Below are 13638 nucleotides of genomic sequence, written 5' to 3'. Positions count from 1 at the left end.
CATGAACGCATCGATGCACTGGCCGCATTGGCGAGAGAGAGAGAGAGAGAGGCCGCTTCATGTTCTCCATTCCTACACAGATTCACGAACGGTGACCTTCAGGAAACTCACGCATGACTCAGAGTGAGTCTGGTCTGTCCTACTGCGGGTGAGTTAGTGGTGGAGGTTAACCTGTCAGTGCATCCTCACCAGAGCTGATGTATATTATTCACAATGCACCTGTTATGGTGATTTAAAGGGTTAGTTCACCCAAAAATGAAATTATCTGTCATTAATTATTCACCCTCATGTTGCTCCACACCTGTAAATCCTTCGTTCATCTTCAGAACACAAATTGATATATTCAGATAAAGTATTCTCGTCGCTTCACAACATTAAGGTCGAACCACTGCAGTCACGTTGACTATTTTAACAATGTTTTTACAACCTTTCCGGACCTCAAAAGGTGCAATGTCGTTGTTGCCTACGTGTGGTTCAGAAACCCTCGGATTTCATCAAAAATATCTTCATTTGTGTTCTGAAGATGAACGAAGGTCTTACGGGTGTAGAACGATATGAAGGTGAGGAATTAATAATTTTTGGGTGAACTAACCCTTTTCGACATAACTGACTGTGTTTACATTAATTTTGCGTCATTAAAGCATTTTGAGTTGCAAGTGCATTTAACCACTTCCACAGAGTCGCGCACAGTCACGTGCACGAGCACTCTTCACAAAGCACTCGTGAACATTTGAAATTGAAAGCAGCCTTCTGCCAGTGAGTTTCATATTTTTATCTTTATCACGTCCTCTTTGCATCATAGGAGGAATTTGCATATGTAAATATTTATTGCCAAGGCGCTTCTTGGTAAATTACCATCTTATATTGCAAAATTACAAAACATCAAAAATTTTAGCTTTTTATACTAATGGTTATGGTACTAGATCGAGCTGCATCTTCGACTAAAAGTCCCAAAGGTATCCTCCGAATTTGGAAAGCATGTTTTTTCTTTTTATGCCCCTAGCGCTTGGAACGACTTACAAAATGTACTGAAACTAGAGTTTTTGCCTCCTTTGAGTACTTTTAAATGTATTTTGTATTCTGCTTTTAAAGAGTCTTGTAAGTGCTTCTCTTGACCTTTGGCCTATTTGATTTGTTAGATTGTTTTGTTTGCTGCCGTTTTGACCAGGTCTCCCTGGAAGAAGAGATTATGATATCTCAATGGGATCTTCCTGGATAAATAAATTTGTAGTATATAAGCCCAGAACATTCCAAACCACATAAATGATGCCTTCATTTGTGAGGAAAATAGGCGTACCAGCGGGCGAGAGCGCACACCGCACGCGTAACATCAAGCAAATCGCACGCGCATCCTGTGCAGTTTACTCAGCGAATGTCACTGTAATTCACATCAACCTTGTCGAACTTTATGAAAGATTATTTTATGGAAGGTTTGAGTGGTGTGTGTGTGTGAGGAAATGGAAACAAGCAGAATGCGGGTGTTTCTGACGGTGCGTGTCCACTGACGCAGAGCAGAAGGAGTGTATTCAGTTAATTCCTATGGAAGTTGAGCATCACGCTCGCACGTAAAACACGCAGCGTCATTGGGCATCTGCGGTTAGAAACTAAGCTTAGAATCCAGAAACATTGGAGATCTATTTTTTCTCCTACCCCTAATAGATAGATAGAGACAGTTTTTATAGGTGACAGGAAAGAGAACGAGACAGAATTGTGTATTGTGTAAGAGCGTCAAAGGTTTCTTTTTACACCGTGTTTTTGCACTTTTGTAGCTAATCAAAGACGTATCTGTTGAGCGCATGAACACAATGGCCAATCAGATTTATGGATCGAGTGTTTAAGTTAGTCAGAATTCGCTCAACACTGCTTAAAAGTTTTTGTTCAGCTTGAGTTCAGCATACTCGCAAATCCTTTCATTTTAACCAACAAAATACAAACATGGTCAATAAGAGATTCATTGCACAGCTTCACTGATTTTTTTTGCAAGTTTTTGTAAGAGTCTTTGCTCGCTTTAAATCATAACGCTCAAAATAATTAATTGGTTTGAGTAAGACAAACTTAAATTAAACAAATTCAGTCAAATTAACTTTTATGAATATTTAACACTTTCTTTTTCTTTCAAGTTCACAGAACTGATATATTTTAAGTAAACTGAACTGTTTCATTGTTTTGAGTTTTATGAACTTATTTCTTTTACTTTAGATGAGCTTAAGTTTAACTGAAACTAAGCTGGGATATATATATATATATATATATATATATATATATATATATATATATATATATATATATATATATTTTTTTTTTTTTTTTTTTTTTTTTTTATAGTTTTTGGAGAGTTACCATCATGGTGGTGACAAGCCAGTTTTGCTTACATAAACTTTGAATTTCTTAACTTAAACTTTTTAAGGATACTGATTGATTGCCTCAATTTTTTTTTGAGTTTTGCCAACTTATTCGGATTTACAGTGTGTATATAATATATATTCTTCATCCTGCTAACTACACTTTGTAAACTTTCTTGATTGACAACCATATTTAAAGCACAACTGAATCTGATCGACAGTGAAAATCATAGCAATGTACAGAACAAAACAATCTGATACTGTACGTCAAATTGTCTGTGCATTAAGTCCTGGAATATAAATGCAAAATAACAGACCAGCCACTTTTTTAATGTAATAATGTGTTACTTTGTTGATCACATTATTTTAAACCTCTGTAGCAAAAATGCACACCGAGTTTGATTCATTTGCACAAATCAGTTGTTTTGAACTGATCCATTTCATTGAACAGATTCAAAACTCTCATTCAACAATCACTCCAAATGTTAAGTCAAAATGTCATTTTATATTAATTAAAAAGCTTTAGTGTCAGAAACGTGGCCTACAGTGCTGCTTATTTTCATTAACCCGCATTCAAGTCATTAATTTCCCATCCGTTCCCTTCTGTTTTACTCCATTAATCAGAACCAACTTAATTCAGTTCAAATTATATGCAGGTAAATATACCGCTGCTTTTTCTAGGCATCGTTGTATTGGTGGATGTAATCAATGTTAAACATAAAAGCGTATTAATACATTAGTAATATAAAACAACTCAAAACATTAAATGATTAAATATCATAATGTGATTACTGATTTACAATATTCGACTGGCATCTTTAGTTTCAGATGCATTTGTTCATTTACAGACAATATTAAGACATATACTGAAAAATACTGCCCATTTGTTGACAATGCATCATTTTCACTGCATCATTAGTTTACGCTGCAGATCAGCGCGAGGTGAGCAGAAGCGTGTGACGTTACCGCCGCCGCTCGAGCCGATGTGTGATTGTGATGGTGAAGCTGCGCTGGAGAGGCAGATGAAAGCAGGACGGCACAAAAGCTCGTTTTTCTTCAGCTCAACTGCTGCTCGAGCCCCGCCGCCCCCCGCCGTAAGTGATCGTCGGCTCTTTTATTAGAGCTGATAGCATCCTTGCATTGTTTCAGGCTCTGGCTGAAGAGCCGCCCTACTGCTCTAGCCTGCAGCGCTGCATATTACTGCCGCATTATTTCACGCTCGCCTGCCTCTTTTATCAACTGCTTCTGAAGTAATGTTAATAGACTAGAAAATTGAGACATTTATGAAGTATAGGCAGTGTTTATGAAAAAATCCATAAAATATGACAAGGGCGAGGTGAGATAAAAGCGGTGCTTTAATAGATTATGGCGAAGGGAGATCACCGCGGGGCTGACGAGCACCTCCTCCGAGATCGCTGCGATTACGCCATTCATTTAGCTGCGTTACAAACAAAGTTAAATGTTCTAATTAATCTGTACACAACGCACCTCCTGCCCAGAGAGCCTCATTAACTGCATCTGCTAATTGAAGTGGCTCACACACACCATCATAACACACACACATACATACCATCATAACACAAACACACAGCGCAATAACACACACAGTCTCTCTCTCTTACACACAAATAGAAACATTTCTGATTATTATCAATGTTGAAAACAGTTCATATTTTTGTGGAAACTGATACATTTTATTTTTCAGGATTCTTTGATGAATGGAAAGTTCAAAAGAACAGCATTTATTTGAAATAGAAATAACATTATAAATTTTGTAACATTAAATGTTTTTACTGTCACTTTTGATCAGCTTAATGCATCTTTGCTAAATTTAATTTCTATTTAAAAAAAGACCATACTGATCCCAAACCTTTGAATGGAACTGTATCATGGAAATGTTTCTTGAGCAGCAAATCATCATATTAGAATGATTTCTGAAGGATCATGTGACACTGAAGACTGGAGTAATGATGCAGAAAATTCAGCTTTGATCACTGGATATAAATTACACTTTACTATATATTCACATAGAAAATATGTATTTTAAATTGTAATATTTCACTGTTTAACGCATATTTAATAGAAAAAATTACAGAAGCAGGTGAAATTGCATCATAACGTAATTTACATCACGCAGTTAGATGACCTTAAAGTCCATGCTGATTATATCAGAGATGCCAGTGTCTGTTTTACTTTAAAACACGAACTCTCTGTCATATTCTGTCATTGTATCTGAAGAGCGCGAGCCCTCCTGCATCGCTGTTCCTGCCTGAACGGAACGTGGAAATATCCCACCGCTGTATGGCCAGATGATCTGAAAACTATGTTTCTCGGTTGGATAAAGCAAACCAGCGTCTTGCTATGAAAGTTTTGATGGATGAGGATTGCAATCAAAGTAAAGAGGACTGCAGTGACGTACAGGAGTCGTACATTAAGCATGCATAACTCCGTTATATTGATGAGCAAACAAATCATGTATGAGCGCTCTTGACGCACTGATCGCACATTATATTTCAAGTTTCAAGTTTCAAGTTTCAAGTTTCAGTTTTATTGTCATATGCATATTCGTACAGAGTACCACAGCAATGAAATACAATGTGCCTTAGCACTCTCTCAGCACCAGTCAATAAATAATATAAAATAAATGAGATAAAATAAAACTAATTTCAAACATACGCTCAAACCTCAGCCCTCCTTCCACTTACGCTATAATTCAGTAACCTTACAGCCTGTGGATAAAAACTGTCCCTAAAACGTGACGTACGTGTTGGGATGCTCTGCCAACGTCTCCCTGATGGGAGTTGGGAAAAGAGACTATGTGCCGGATGACTAACATCCTGTATAATTCTCAGTGCCTTCCCAATGCTGCGTTTCCAATAAATATCCTGTAGTGATTCCAATGGAACCCCAATAATTTTTGATGCAGTTTTAACCACCTTTGTCAGAAGATTCAGTTCACTTGAAGTAGCCCTTCCAAACCACACTGTAATATTACCTGTCAGTATACTCTCAATTGTGCAACGATAGAATTTTATTAAAATATTTTGAGACATACCATATTTCTTAAGACACCTCAAGAAATAAAGCCTCTGGTGTGCCTTCTTAATGGCACAGGTAATGTGGAAAGACCATGAAAAATAGTCTGAAATATAAATGCCTAAAAACTTAAAAGTATTAACGATTTCAACTGCAGAGTTATTGATATAGACAGGTGTATGTGTGGGTTTATTTCTTCTAAAATCTATGATGACCTCTTTAGTTTTCCCCACATTCAGGGACAAATTATTTCTACGGCACCACATGATCAATTCACTCACCTCATCCCTATAGGCAGTTTCATTATTGCTGTCAATAAGTCCTACCACTGTAGTATCGTCTGCAAATTTCACAATACTATTTGTGGGATATTTTGCAATACAGTCATAAGTATACAGACTATATAATAAAGGACTAAGACAGCAACCTTGAGGTGCACCGGTATTTAACACTATTGGGGCTGAGTATGTAGTGCCTACTCTGACTGTCTGAGAACGGCCTGTTAGAAAATCCTGTATCCACCTGCAGATGGGAATACAGAGGCCCAGGTCTAACAGCTTAGGTATTAAAATAGAAGGTCTGATAGTATTGAAGGCACTGCTATAATCAACAAACAGCATCCTGACATACGTATCCCTACCCTCTAGATGTTGAAGTGCAGAATGTAAAACCAATGATACAGCATCATCCACAGATCTATTTGATCTATATGCAAATTGTAGTGGATCCGTAATGACAGGAATGCAGTTGTTAATATATGATTTCACAAGCAGTTCAAAGCACTTCATTATCACAGAAGTCAAGGCTACAGGTCTAAAGTCATTCATACAGGTGGCAGTTGTTTTCTTAGGCACAGGAATTATTATTGATTTTTTAAAACAATTCGGAACCATACAAAAAGAGAGTGACAAGTTAAAAATATCAGTAAAAACAGATGCAAGTTGACTACAACATGTCTTTAAGACACGTGGAGTAATGCCATCAGGCCCCGCAGCCTTCCCAATTTTCACAGCTTTAAAAACGTTACAAGTATCTGCAACTGAGACCTGATATGCTTGACTGCCAAGGGTACCCCCATCGGGAGATGATATGTCTGTGTATGTGTTCCCATATGAAGGTACTTTAACATGCACATCCCCGGTTGGAGATGATCCCCGCGTCAATGCCTCAGCAGAGCATTCAAAACGAGCATAAAAGTTGTTCAAATCATCTGGGAAAGAAGCAGAGCTTGTTATGGCGCCACTAGGTTTGGCCTTATAACTGGTGACCACTTGTAGGCCTTGCCAAACACGCCTAGAGTCCCCTTCAGAACAATATCGCTCTATCTTCTCCCGATGTAGTCTTTTAGCAGATTTAATTGCATTCCTTAGCTCGTATCTCGCGCTCTTGTAACGACCATCATCCCCGGATTTAAAAGCAGCTGTCCTCTCATGCAATTTCGCGCGAACATTTTTGTTTACCCACTTATTTATGCACAGACACATTTCAGTACATTTTCACACACATTCAGGATCACATTTATATGAAAAAAATTTAATTTGGTTATTTGGTGTCCTTTTTTGGAAAGACATCTAAATTTACCTTGAAAAAAGCTGAAAAATGCAGTTTTGTGAAAATCACACTTATATCTGATGGTTTACTTTGCTGGATATAGGCAATGATGGCAAAATGGACGTGCTGAACAAGATAAATGGTGTATGCTTAATTTCACGATAAGTGTGCGATTAATGGTGATTAAGGGTGCGCGATTAATTGCGATAAAAAAAAAAAAAATCTATTGAGGGCCCTAATATATATATATATATATTAGGATATATATATATATCTTATTATCCTAATTGTTAAGCTTTTCTCATCGATCAACCAGTTAACATTTATAATACTACATGTATGTTGCGTAAAATTATGGGCCAATTTTCACATTAGCCTGAACAAAAACAGACCGGCAGAATGAACATTCAAATTCATTCTCTGTCAGGAAGTGGCATTTATAGAACTGCAGAAATATAGCGGTTACCCCGGTTACATCTGTAAATAAACCAGTGCGCACTTATAAATACTACTTTATTAGGCATCATACAGAAGATGAAATGAAATGCAGACAAACATTTTCTGAAGACTGTCAGTTCCCTTCAGAAATATTCATATAACTGTGAAAAGCGCGAGCCTGTTGAACAGCAGCGTCGTGTTTTTAACTTGAAATGTGCAGAGCTCACATTTAATTAAATCAAAGCCCTTTTTAAGTTTAATAATCAATCACATTACGCAATATCAAAAATCCTGTTCTTCTGTGCCCTCTTGAAATGATAATTTAGACTTTTCTTGTACTATTTAAGACTTTTTATGGCCTTAAATTTGATAAAACTGAATTTAAAACTTAAAAAAATCTGAATTATTATTATTCTAAACTTGAGTGTAAGAATCAGATCTTCTAATAAAAGCATCTGGTCTCTAATTGCACGATTTAGCTCAAAGTCTTCCTGTCAATCAAAGGAAAGCGTTCATTCACGGCTCTTATCTGAGCGTCAGAACCAGCTGTCCCGCCATATTCATCAATGAAGGCAGATTACAGCCGCCCAAACCTTCTAGGGAGAATCCCGAGCTCATTGTTTTAATCGATTTACACCCTTAAGAAGATTATTGAAATGTTCCCACAGCAGAGGTCTGCTCTTTCACTTTGACGCTTATTGTGGGCGTCAGATTCCGATTTTTCCCAATGCAAATCCAATTGCGGGGCCACGCGAGGTTTCTCTGGAATAAAACGAGCATCCCGACAGAGTGGGCGTATTCCCAAAACTGGGACTAACAGGACTACATCCTCATGGCGGATGTTAAAGTGGATTATTAAAGCGCGCGGCGTGTGCCATGTCCCAGGGTGGCATGCTGATCGTGATTTAACAGCGCCGCTTCTGTTTGTTCATGGATTCTGTTACGATCACCGGAGTTTGGGTCGCTCTTCCGAAGGGATTTTAGGGAACAGGAAACATTAAATCACCAAGGTGTGAGGCGACGCGCAATTTACAACTCCTGCTGTTAACGACGACTTTGGTTAATGAAGGGTCAATTCCAACCATCTGCCAACATGCAAAGCTTAATCGTCTGTTATGAGAGAAAATTGATTTTTTTCCCCCTTTGCTTGGAAAAATGTTTCTTCCCTCCATTTGCCTGCTTACGCCGGATGACTCGCAATATTAGCAAGGTGTAAAAGCCTCAGCGAGGAGGACATTCTTCCTAATGTAACGTCAAATATCTTTCGATCATACCTCATTACATTCAGCGTCCTCAGACGTTTGCTGGACATAAATATATTATGCTAAAATCTTAATGATAAACTGCAAATTGAATTTGCATAAACATCCAAACAACAGCACAGTATCAAATGATCTAGAAGAACAGTGAAAGCAAAATCTGCCACACGTCCAGAATTCCTCATTACAGATATCGGGACTATTATGCTAAATGTGACCTCGCGGCGGAGGCTAATCAGGGGCGAAACAGGGAAAATAAAAAACACACAGTGTGCTTAATTTAATCTAAATGATGGCGGAGCGCTGAGGGCCTAGAGCCACAGGAACACAGACGCAAAGGTTAACGAATGTGCTAAATCAAATCTGATAAGGATTGGTACAAAATCAGCGTGTTCTCAGCAATTAGACGAAGGGTTTGATGATGAACACACACTGATGATTTCACATTTCACAAACATGGCCTGAAGTCATTGTTTTGTTCCATTTCAACAAATGCTCAACGTTCAGAAAACTCAAATTCAATATTATATGATAAATTTATGACCCGGTTTAAAACCATTTATTTGTTTGATACTGTTCTTTTCTAGCAATAAACAAAGAATTACTATTAAATAAACACATTAGGTTAAAGGTCAGTATGGTCTAGCTACATGCAATTTGGGAAAATAATAATATAAGATAATAAAATAAGAAAATCATTTTTCTTTCAGTGACAGTGTTAATTGTGAGACAGCAAAATATGTTTTGGCTATTAAAATTTAAGTCAATAATTAAATTCATTATTATAATTCGTATAATTTTCAGCAGGGTAAATATTGTTAACTTAAACCTTAAAAAAACATTTTTCTGACTTGAAATAAAATAAACGTTAACTGGTATAAGATAAAAATATATAATAAAACATTATATCAAGAAATTTTAATTCAGCTAGTTACAAAGGCAACATTTATCATTTTTATTTAATTTACCCTGATACACTAAAGTAGCTAAAACCTAAAAATTAAAAAATAAATTAAATTGAAATAAAAATGAATAAAAGGTACTATATATAGACAAATACAAATATAATATAAAACTAATACAAATGACAAAACACTCAAAAAAAAAAAAAATCGCACAAATGAAAATGGAAAATATAAGAACAAAAAATGAGTTCAAAACATTAAGAAAAACCACAGAAGTATCTCAATGGCACCAAAATAACGCTGTTTCTGTTCTTCTCAAAACACTGATCTGAAAACAGCGTTATGAAGACGCCCCAAACGTTCTCATGCTAACTTCAGCTATTTCCTGCTCCAAATTAAATATAACAATTAATCAGTGATTATTCCCGGGAAAGGTAGAGGAAAGCGGGCAGAAGGCAGGCTGTCGGTAGACTCGTCATCAGCAGAAGATTTCTCATTACGGGCGCGTGGCGGGGGGCGGCGCGTGCGCACGGGCACAGCGAGGGGCTAATTATATCAATATGGGGAAGTGTCTACAGCGCTCCACTTTAGCACATGTAACACGGAGCCCTGGCTGTCATGTGTGATGGGCTGTGGAACTGCATTTACCCATGATTGAGTTGTTGAATTTATGATATTATGCTCGCTGTGTGCTAATTCAACACAGATTAACATATAGAGCGATCGTGCTTCCATCATACCGCCGCACAAAGTGACAGCCTTTGTTTCCTACCTTTATAAAGACAAATCAAAGGGCTCGTACCCGCACGGCCTGACTGTAGGGGCCGATGTTGGCCGGGGCCCAGTGAGACAGACTCTGGACGTGAAGCGTGTCTCTCGGAGGGAAGCTGTCGTTCTCGCATGCTGCCGTCCGCTCGTGAAGAAGAACGTCCATCAGCAGCTGCTGACCGACCGGGAGCGACGCCTGGACGCAGACCCTGATGAAACAACATCACACCGGTGTATCAGACAGCAGCTTCACCAGCATTAAAGAGGCTAGCTGTAGAATTCAGAAACCCTTGTTATTAGCGACACCGGTGGCCATTAAGTGAACTGCAGCAGCAACTTGCTAGTCATGCTTGCGCACACGTAACATACAACAGTTCTTTTTCATTCTTTGCTTAAAAGTAAAAAGAAGTTGGAAACACCTTTGCAGCAATATATTGTTAGCAAACATCCCAACGCCGTCAACGCTGCTGAGAGCGACAGTTAGATGAATATGTAAATATGTGCTGCGCACTTTCAATAACAAAATAAACAACAAAAATCCCAGCAGTTCAGAAAGCATCTGATCATAGTGATGTGGATATGTTTGCACCAGATCTGAGATTCATGACATCATGTCGACAGATGAGGTCATTAAAAGGCTCATGAATTAAGAAATCAACTTTTCCTTGATTATATACATTACAGTCCAAAAGTTTGGAACCACTAAGATTTTTAATGTTTTTAAAATAAGTTTCGTCTGCTCACCAAGGCTACATTTATTTAATTAAAAATACAGTAAAAACAGTAATATTGTGAAATATTATTACAATTTAAAATAACTGTTTTCTATTTGAATATATTTGACAAAGTAATTTATTCCTGTGATCAAAGCTGAATTTTCAGCATCATTACTCCAGTCTTCAGTGTCACATGATCCTTCAGAAATCATTCTAATATGCTGATCTGCTGCTCAATAAACATTTATGATTATTTTCAATGTTGAAAACAGTTGTGTACTTTTTTTTTCAGGATTCCTTGATGAATAGAAAGTTCAAAAGAACAGCATTTATCTGAAATACAAAGCTTCTGTAGCATTATACACTACCGTTCAAAAGTTTGGGGTCAGTAAGAATTTTTATTTTTATTTTTTTGAAAAGAAATTAAAGAAATGAATACTTTTATTCAGCAAGGATGCATTAAATCAATCAAAAGTGGCAGTAAAGACATTTATAATGTTACAAAAGATTAGATTTCAGATAAACACTGTTCTTTTGAACTTTCTATTCATCAAATAATCCTGAAAAAAAATATTGTACACAAATATTTTGTACAATTGTACACATTAAATGTTTCTTGAGCAGCAGATCAGCATATTAGAATGATTTCTGAAGGATCATGTGACACTGAAGACTGGAGTAATGATGCTGAAAATTCAGCTTTGCATCACAGGAATAAATTACTTTGTGAAATATATTCAAATAGAAAACAGTTATTTTAAATTGTAATAATATTTCACAATATTACTGTTTTTTACTGTATTTTTAATTAAATAAATGTAGCCTTGGTGAGCAGATGAACTTCTTTTAAAAACATTAAAAATCTTAGTGGTTCCAAACTTTTGGACTGTACTGTATATATTTATATAGGTCATCGCACTATAAGAATATCCTGTACGTTTCAGAACTGAAAACTTCCTTATTCCCTTATTCCAAAACAAGCTTTTATTGACAACAGACCCATCGAACGACACATCCTGGAATATAGGTAGGTGAAACTCCGCCTCCACAGAAGAAATCAACGCCTACTTCATCATTGCATCATTAGCCCCGCCCACTGGTGTGTTATTTATTTTCAACAATGTGAATGTCTCAGTTGAGCTTTATTTATTTGTATTCGGTTCATTTCACTGTGGATTCTTTGGTAAATCAATCGCATTTTGGCGCAAACAGTCTTTTACGATATGGACTCGACAGTAATGCAACAACATGTCAGTAATTGTGTTCATTCTAATGCCTGATCTGATATTAACGATTCATGTACAGTCAGATGATCTTTGTCTGTGCGTCAGTAAATCAAACCAGTGACTAAACGCTCAACTTCACCTTGTTTCTCTTAGTAGGATGAAAATAATCTGTTATTTAAACATGATTAAATTATATATAGAAAGCGATCAAAGAACGCTCCCTTTACAATCGCTGGAGCTGTCAATCAAACAGCACAAGTTTATCAGTTCTGTGTTCTGGACTCATGCCAAAACTCCCGTTTTATTCAAAAAATCTCTTAGTTACATCGAGTTTGCACTGTTAGTTACGATGAAAACTTTCGTTAGTGTTCAGAAATTGAGTTTCAATGACGAGATCACTGCTTTCATGCGCTCAACAACATGTCTGTGATCAGCTACAATGTTCATCACTGCAACCTTTCATGCCACGATCTAAATATAACGCCATAGATCTAAATGTAATGCTATAATCAACACTTTTCATGATTAGTTAACCTTGAGAGCTGTAATAGTAAAAATGTGCTAAAAGTTTTACTAAGCTATTTCGTATTCAAAGACGTCAGCCAATCACAGCAGTGGGCGTTTACACTGAAGTCTCACAGAGACACGCCCCTTAAAACAGAGAGTTCAAATCAGAGAGCATTCAAATCAGGGTAGGAAAAATGCCTTTTATTTCTAAATTATGACCGTTTTTGATGTAAAAAGCATACTAACATTATAAGTGCACCCCAGGAAACATTATAAAACAATGCAGTTCATGACTACTTTAAAATTACACTGTTATGACAGTTTGATTATAAAGTATATTTGAGACTGTAGACTATATAGATCTGGGTCTGTGAGACTATAGTTTGAATTAATCCCTTTTCTTTGCACGACACATTGACATTACAGTACAGAATGGCTCTTTTGGCATTATATGCACATTATAAGCAACGTGTAAATGTCACATCCTTTGATTTTCTTGGAAAAAAAACATCTCTAGTCCTTCACATAAAAATCAAGGCTACAGACTTTCACAGACAACCTAGGAAGTCAGAGAAGGTCTCATTTTTAAGTTTCGTTACAAGCGGTTCATTCATTTGCAATAAAAAAGTGATTAAACATGAAAACTCTTACATATAGTTCCTTTAAAGGATCAGACTTTCAACCCGCTTTGTATTGTTATGTTGGTAGTATATGTAAATACAGTGTGCGCTCTTTCTCCATGTTACCTGCACTGATATATCACCGTTTATTTGTCAGCAAAGTCTGCTGGATGACGCAAAATGATACATTTTGCCTTTTAATGGCTCTAGTTAAAACTACAGATTGATAATATTCATGACCACAGACAGTCAGATTGGAGCGGAAATCAA

At 36.8% G+C, this 13638-nt stretch overlaps 1 protein-coding gene across 1 annotated transcript in view; it reads right to left on the bottom strand.

Annotated features, from left to right (window-relative positions):
* dph6 (diphthamine biosynthesis 6) overlaps nucleotides 1-13638 on the bottom strand; it is a 97215-nt gene that overhangs the window by 34024 nt on the left and 49553 nt on the right. Inside the window, exon 12 of the mRNA XM_048190198.1 lies at nucleotides 10334-10508. Coding sequence (XP_048046155.1) covers nucleotides 10334-10508 — 175 coding nt within the window. The remainder of the gene's footprint in view (nucleotides 1-10333; nucleotides 10509-13638) is intronic.

Source organism: Megalobrama amblycephala, linkage group LG5 (genome assembly GCF_018812025.1).
Source record: "Megalobrama amblycephala isolate DHTTF-2021 linkage group LG5, ASM1881202v1, whole genome shotgun sequence".
In the NCBI taxonomy this organism is placed as follows: domain Eukaryota; kingdom Metazoa; phylum Chordata; class Actinopteri; order Cypriniformes; family Xenocyprididae; genus Megalobrama; species Megalobrama amblycephala.
This window is presented reverse-complemented; position numbering and strand designations above follow the sequence as displayed.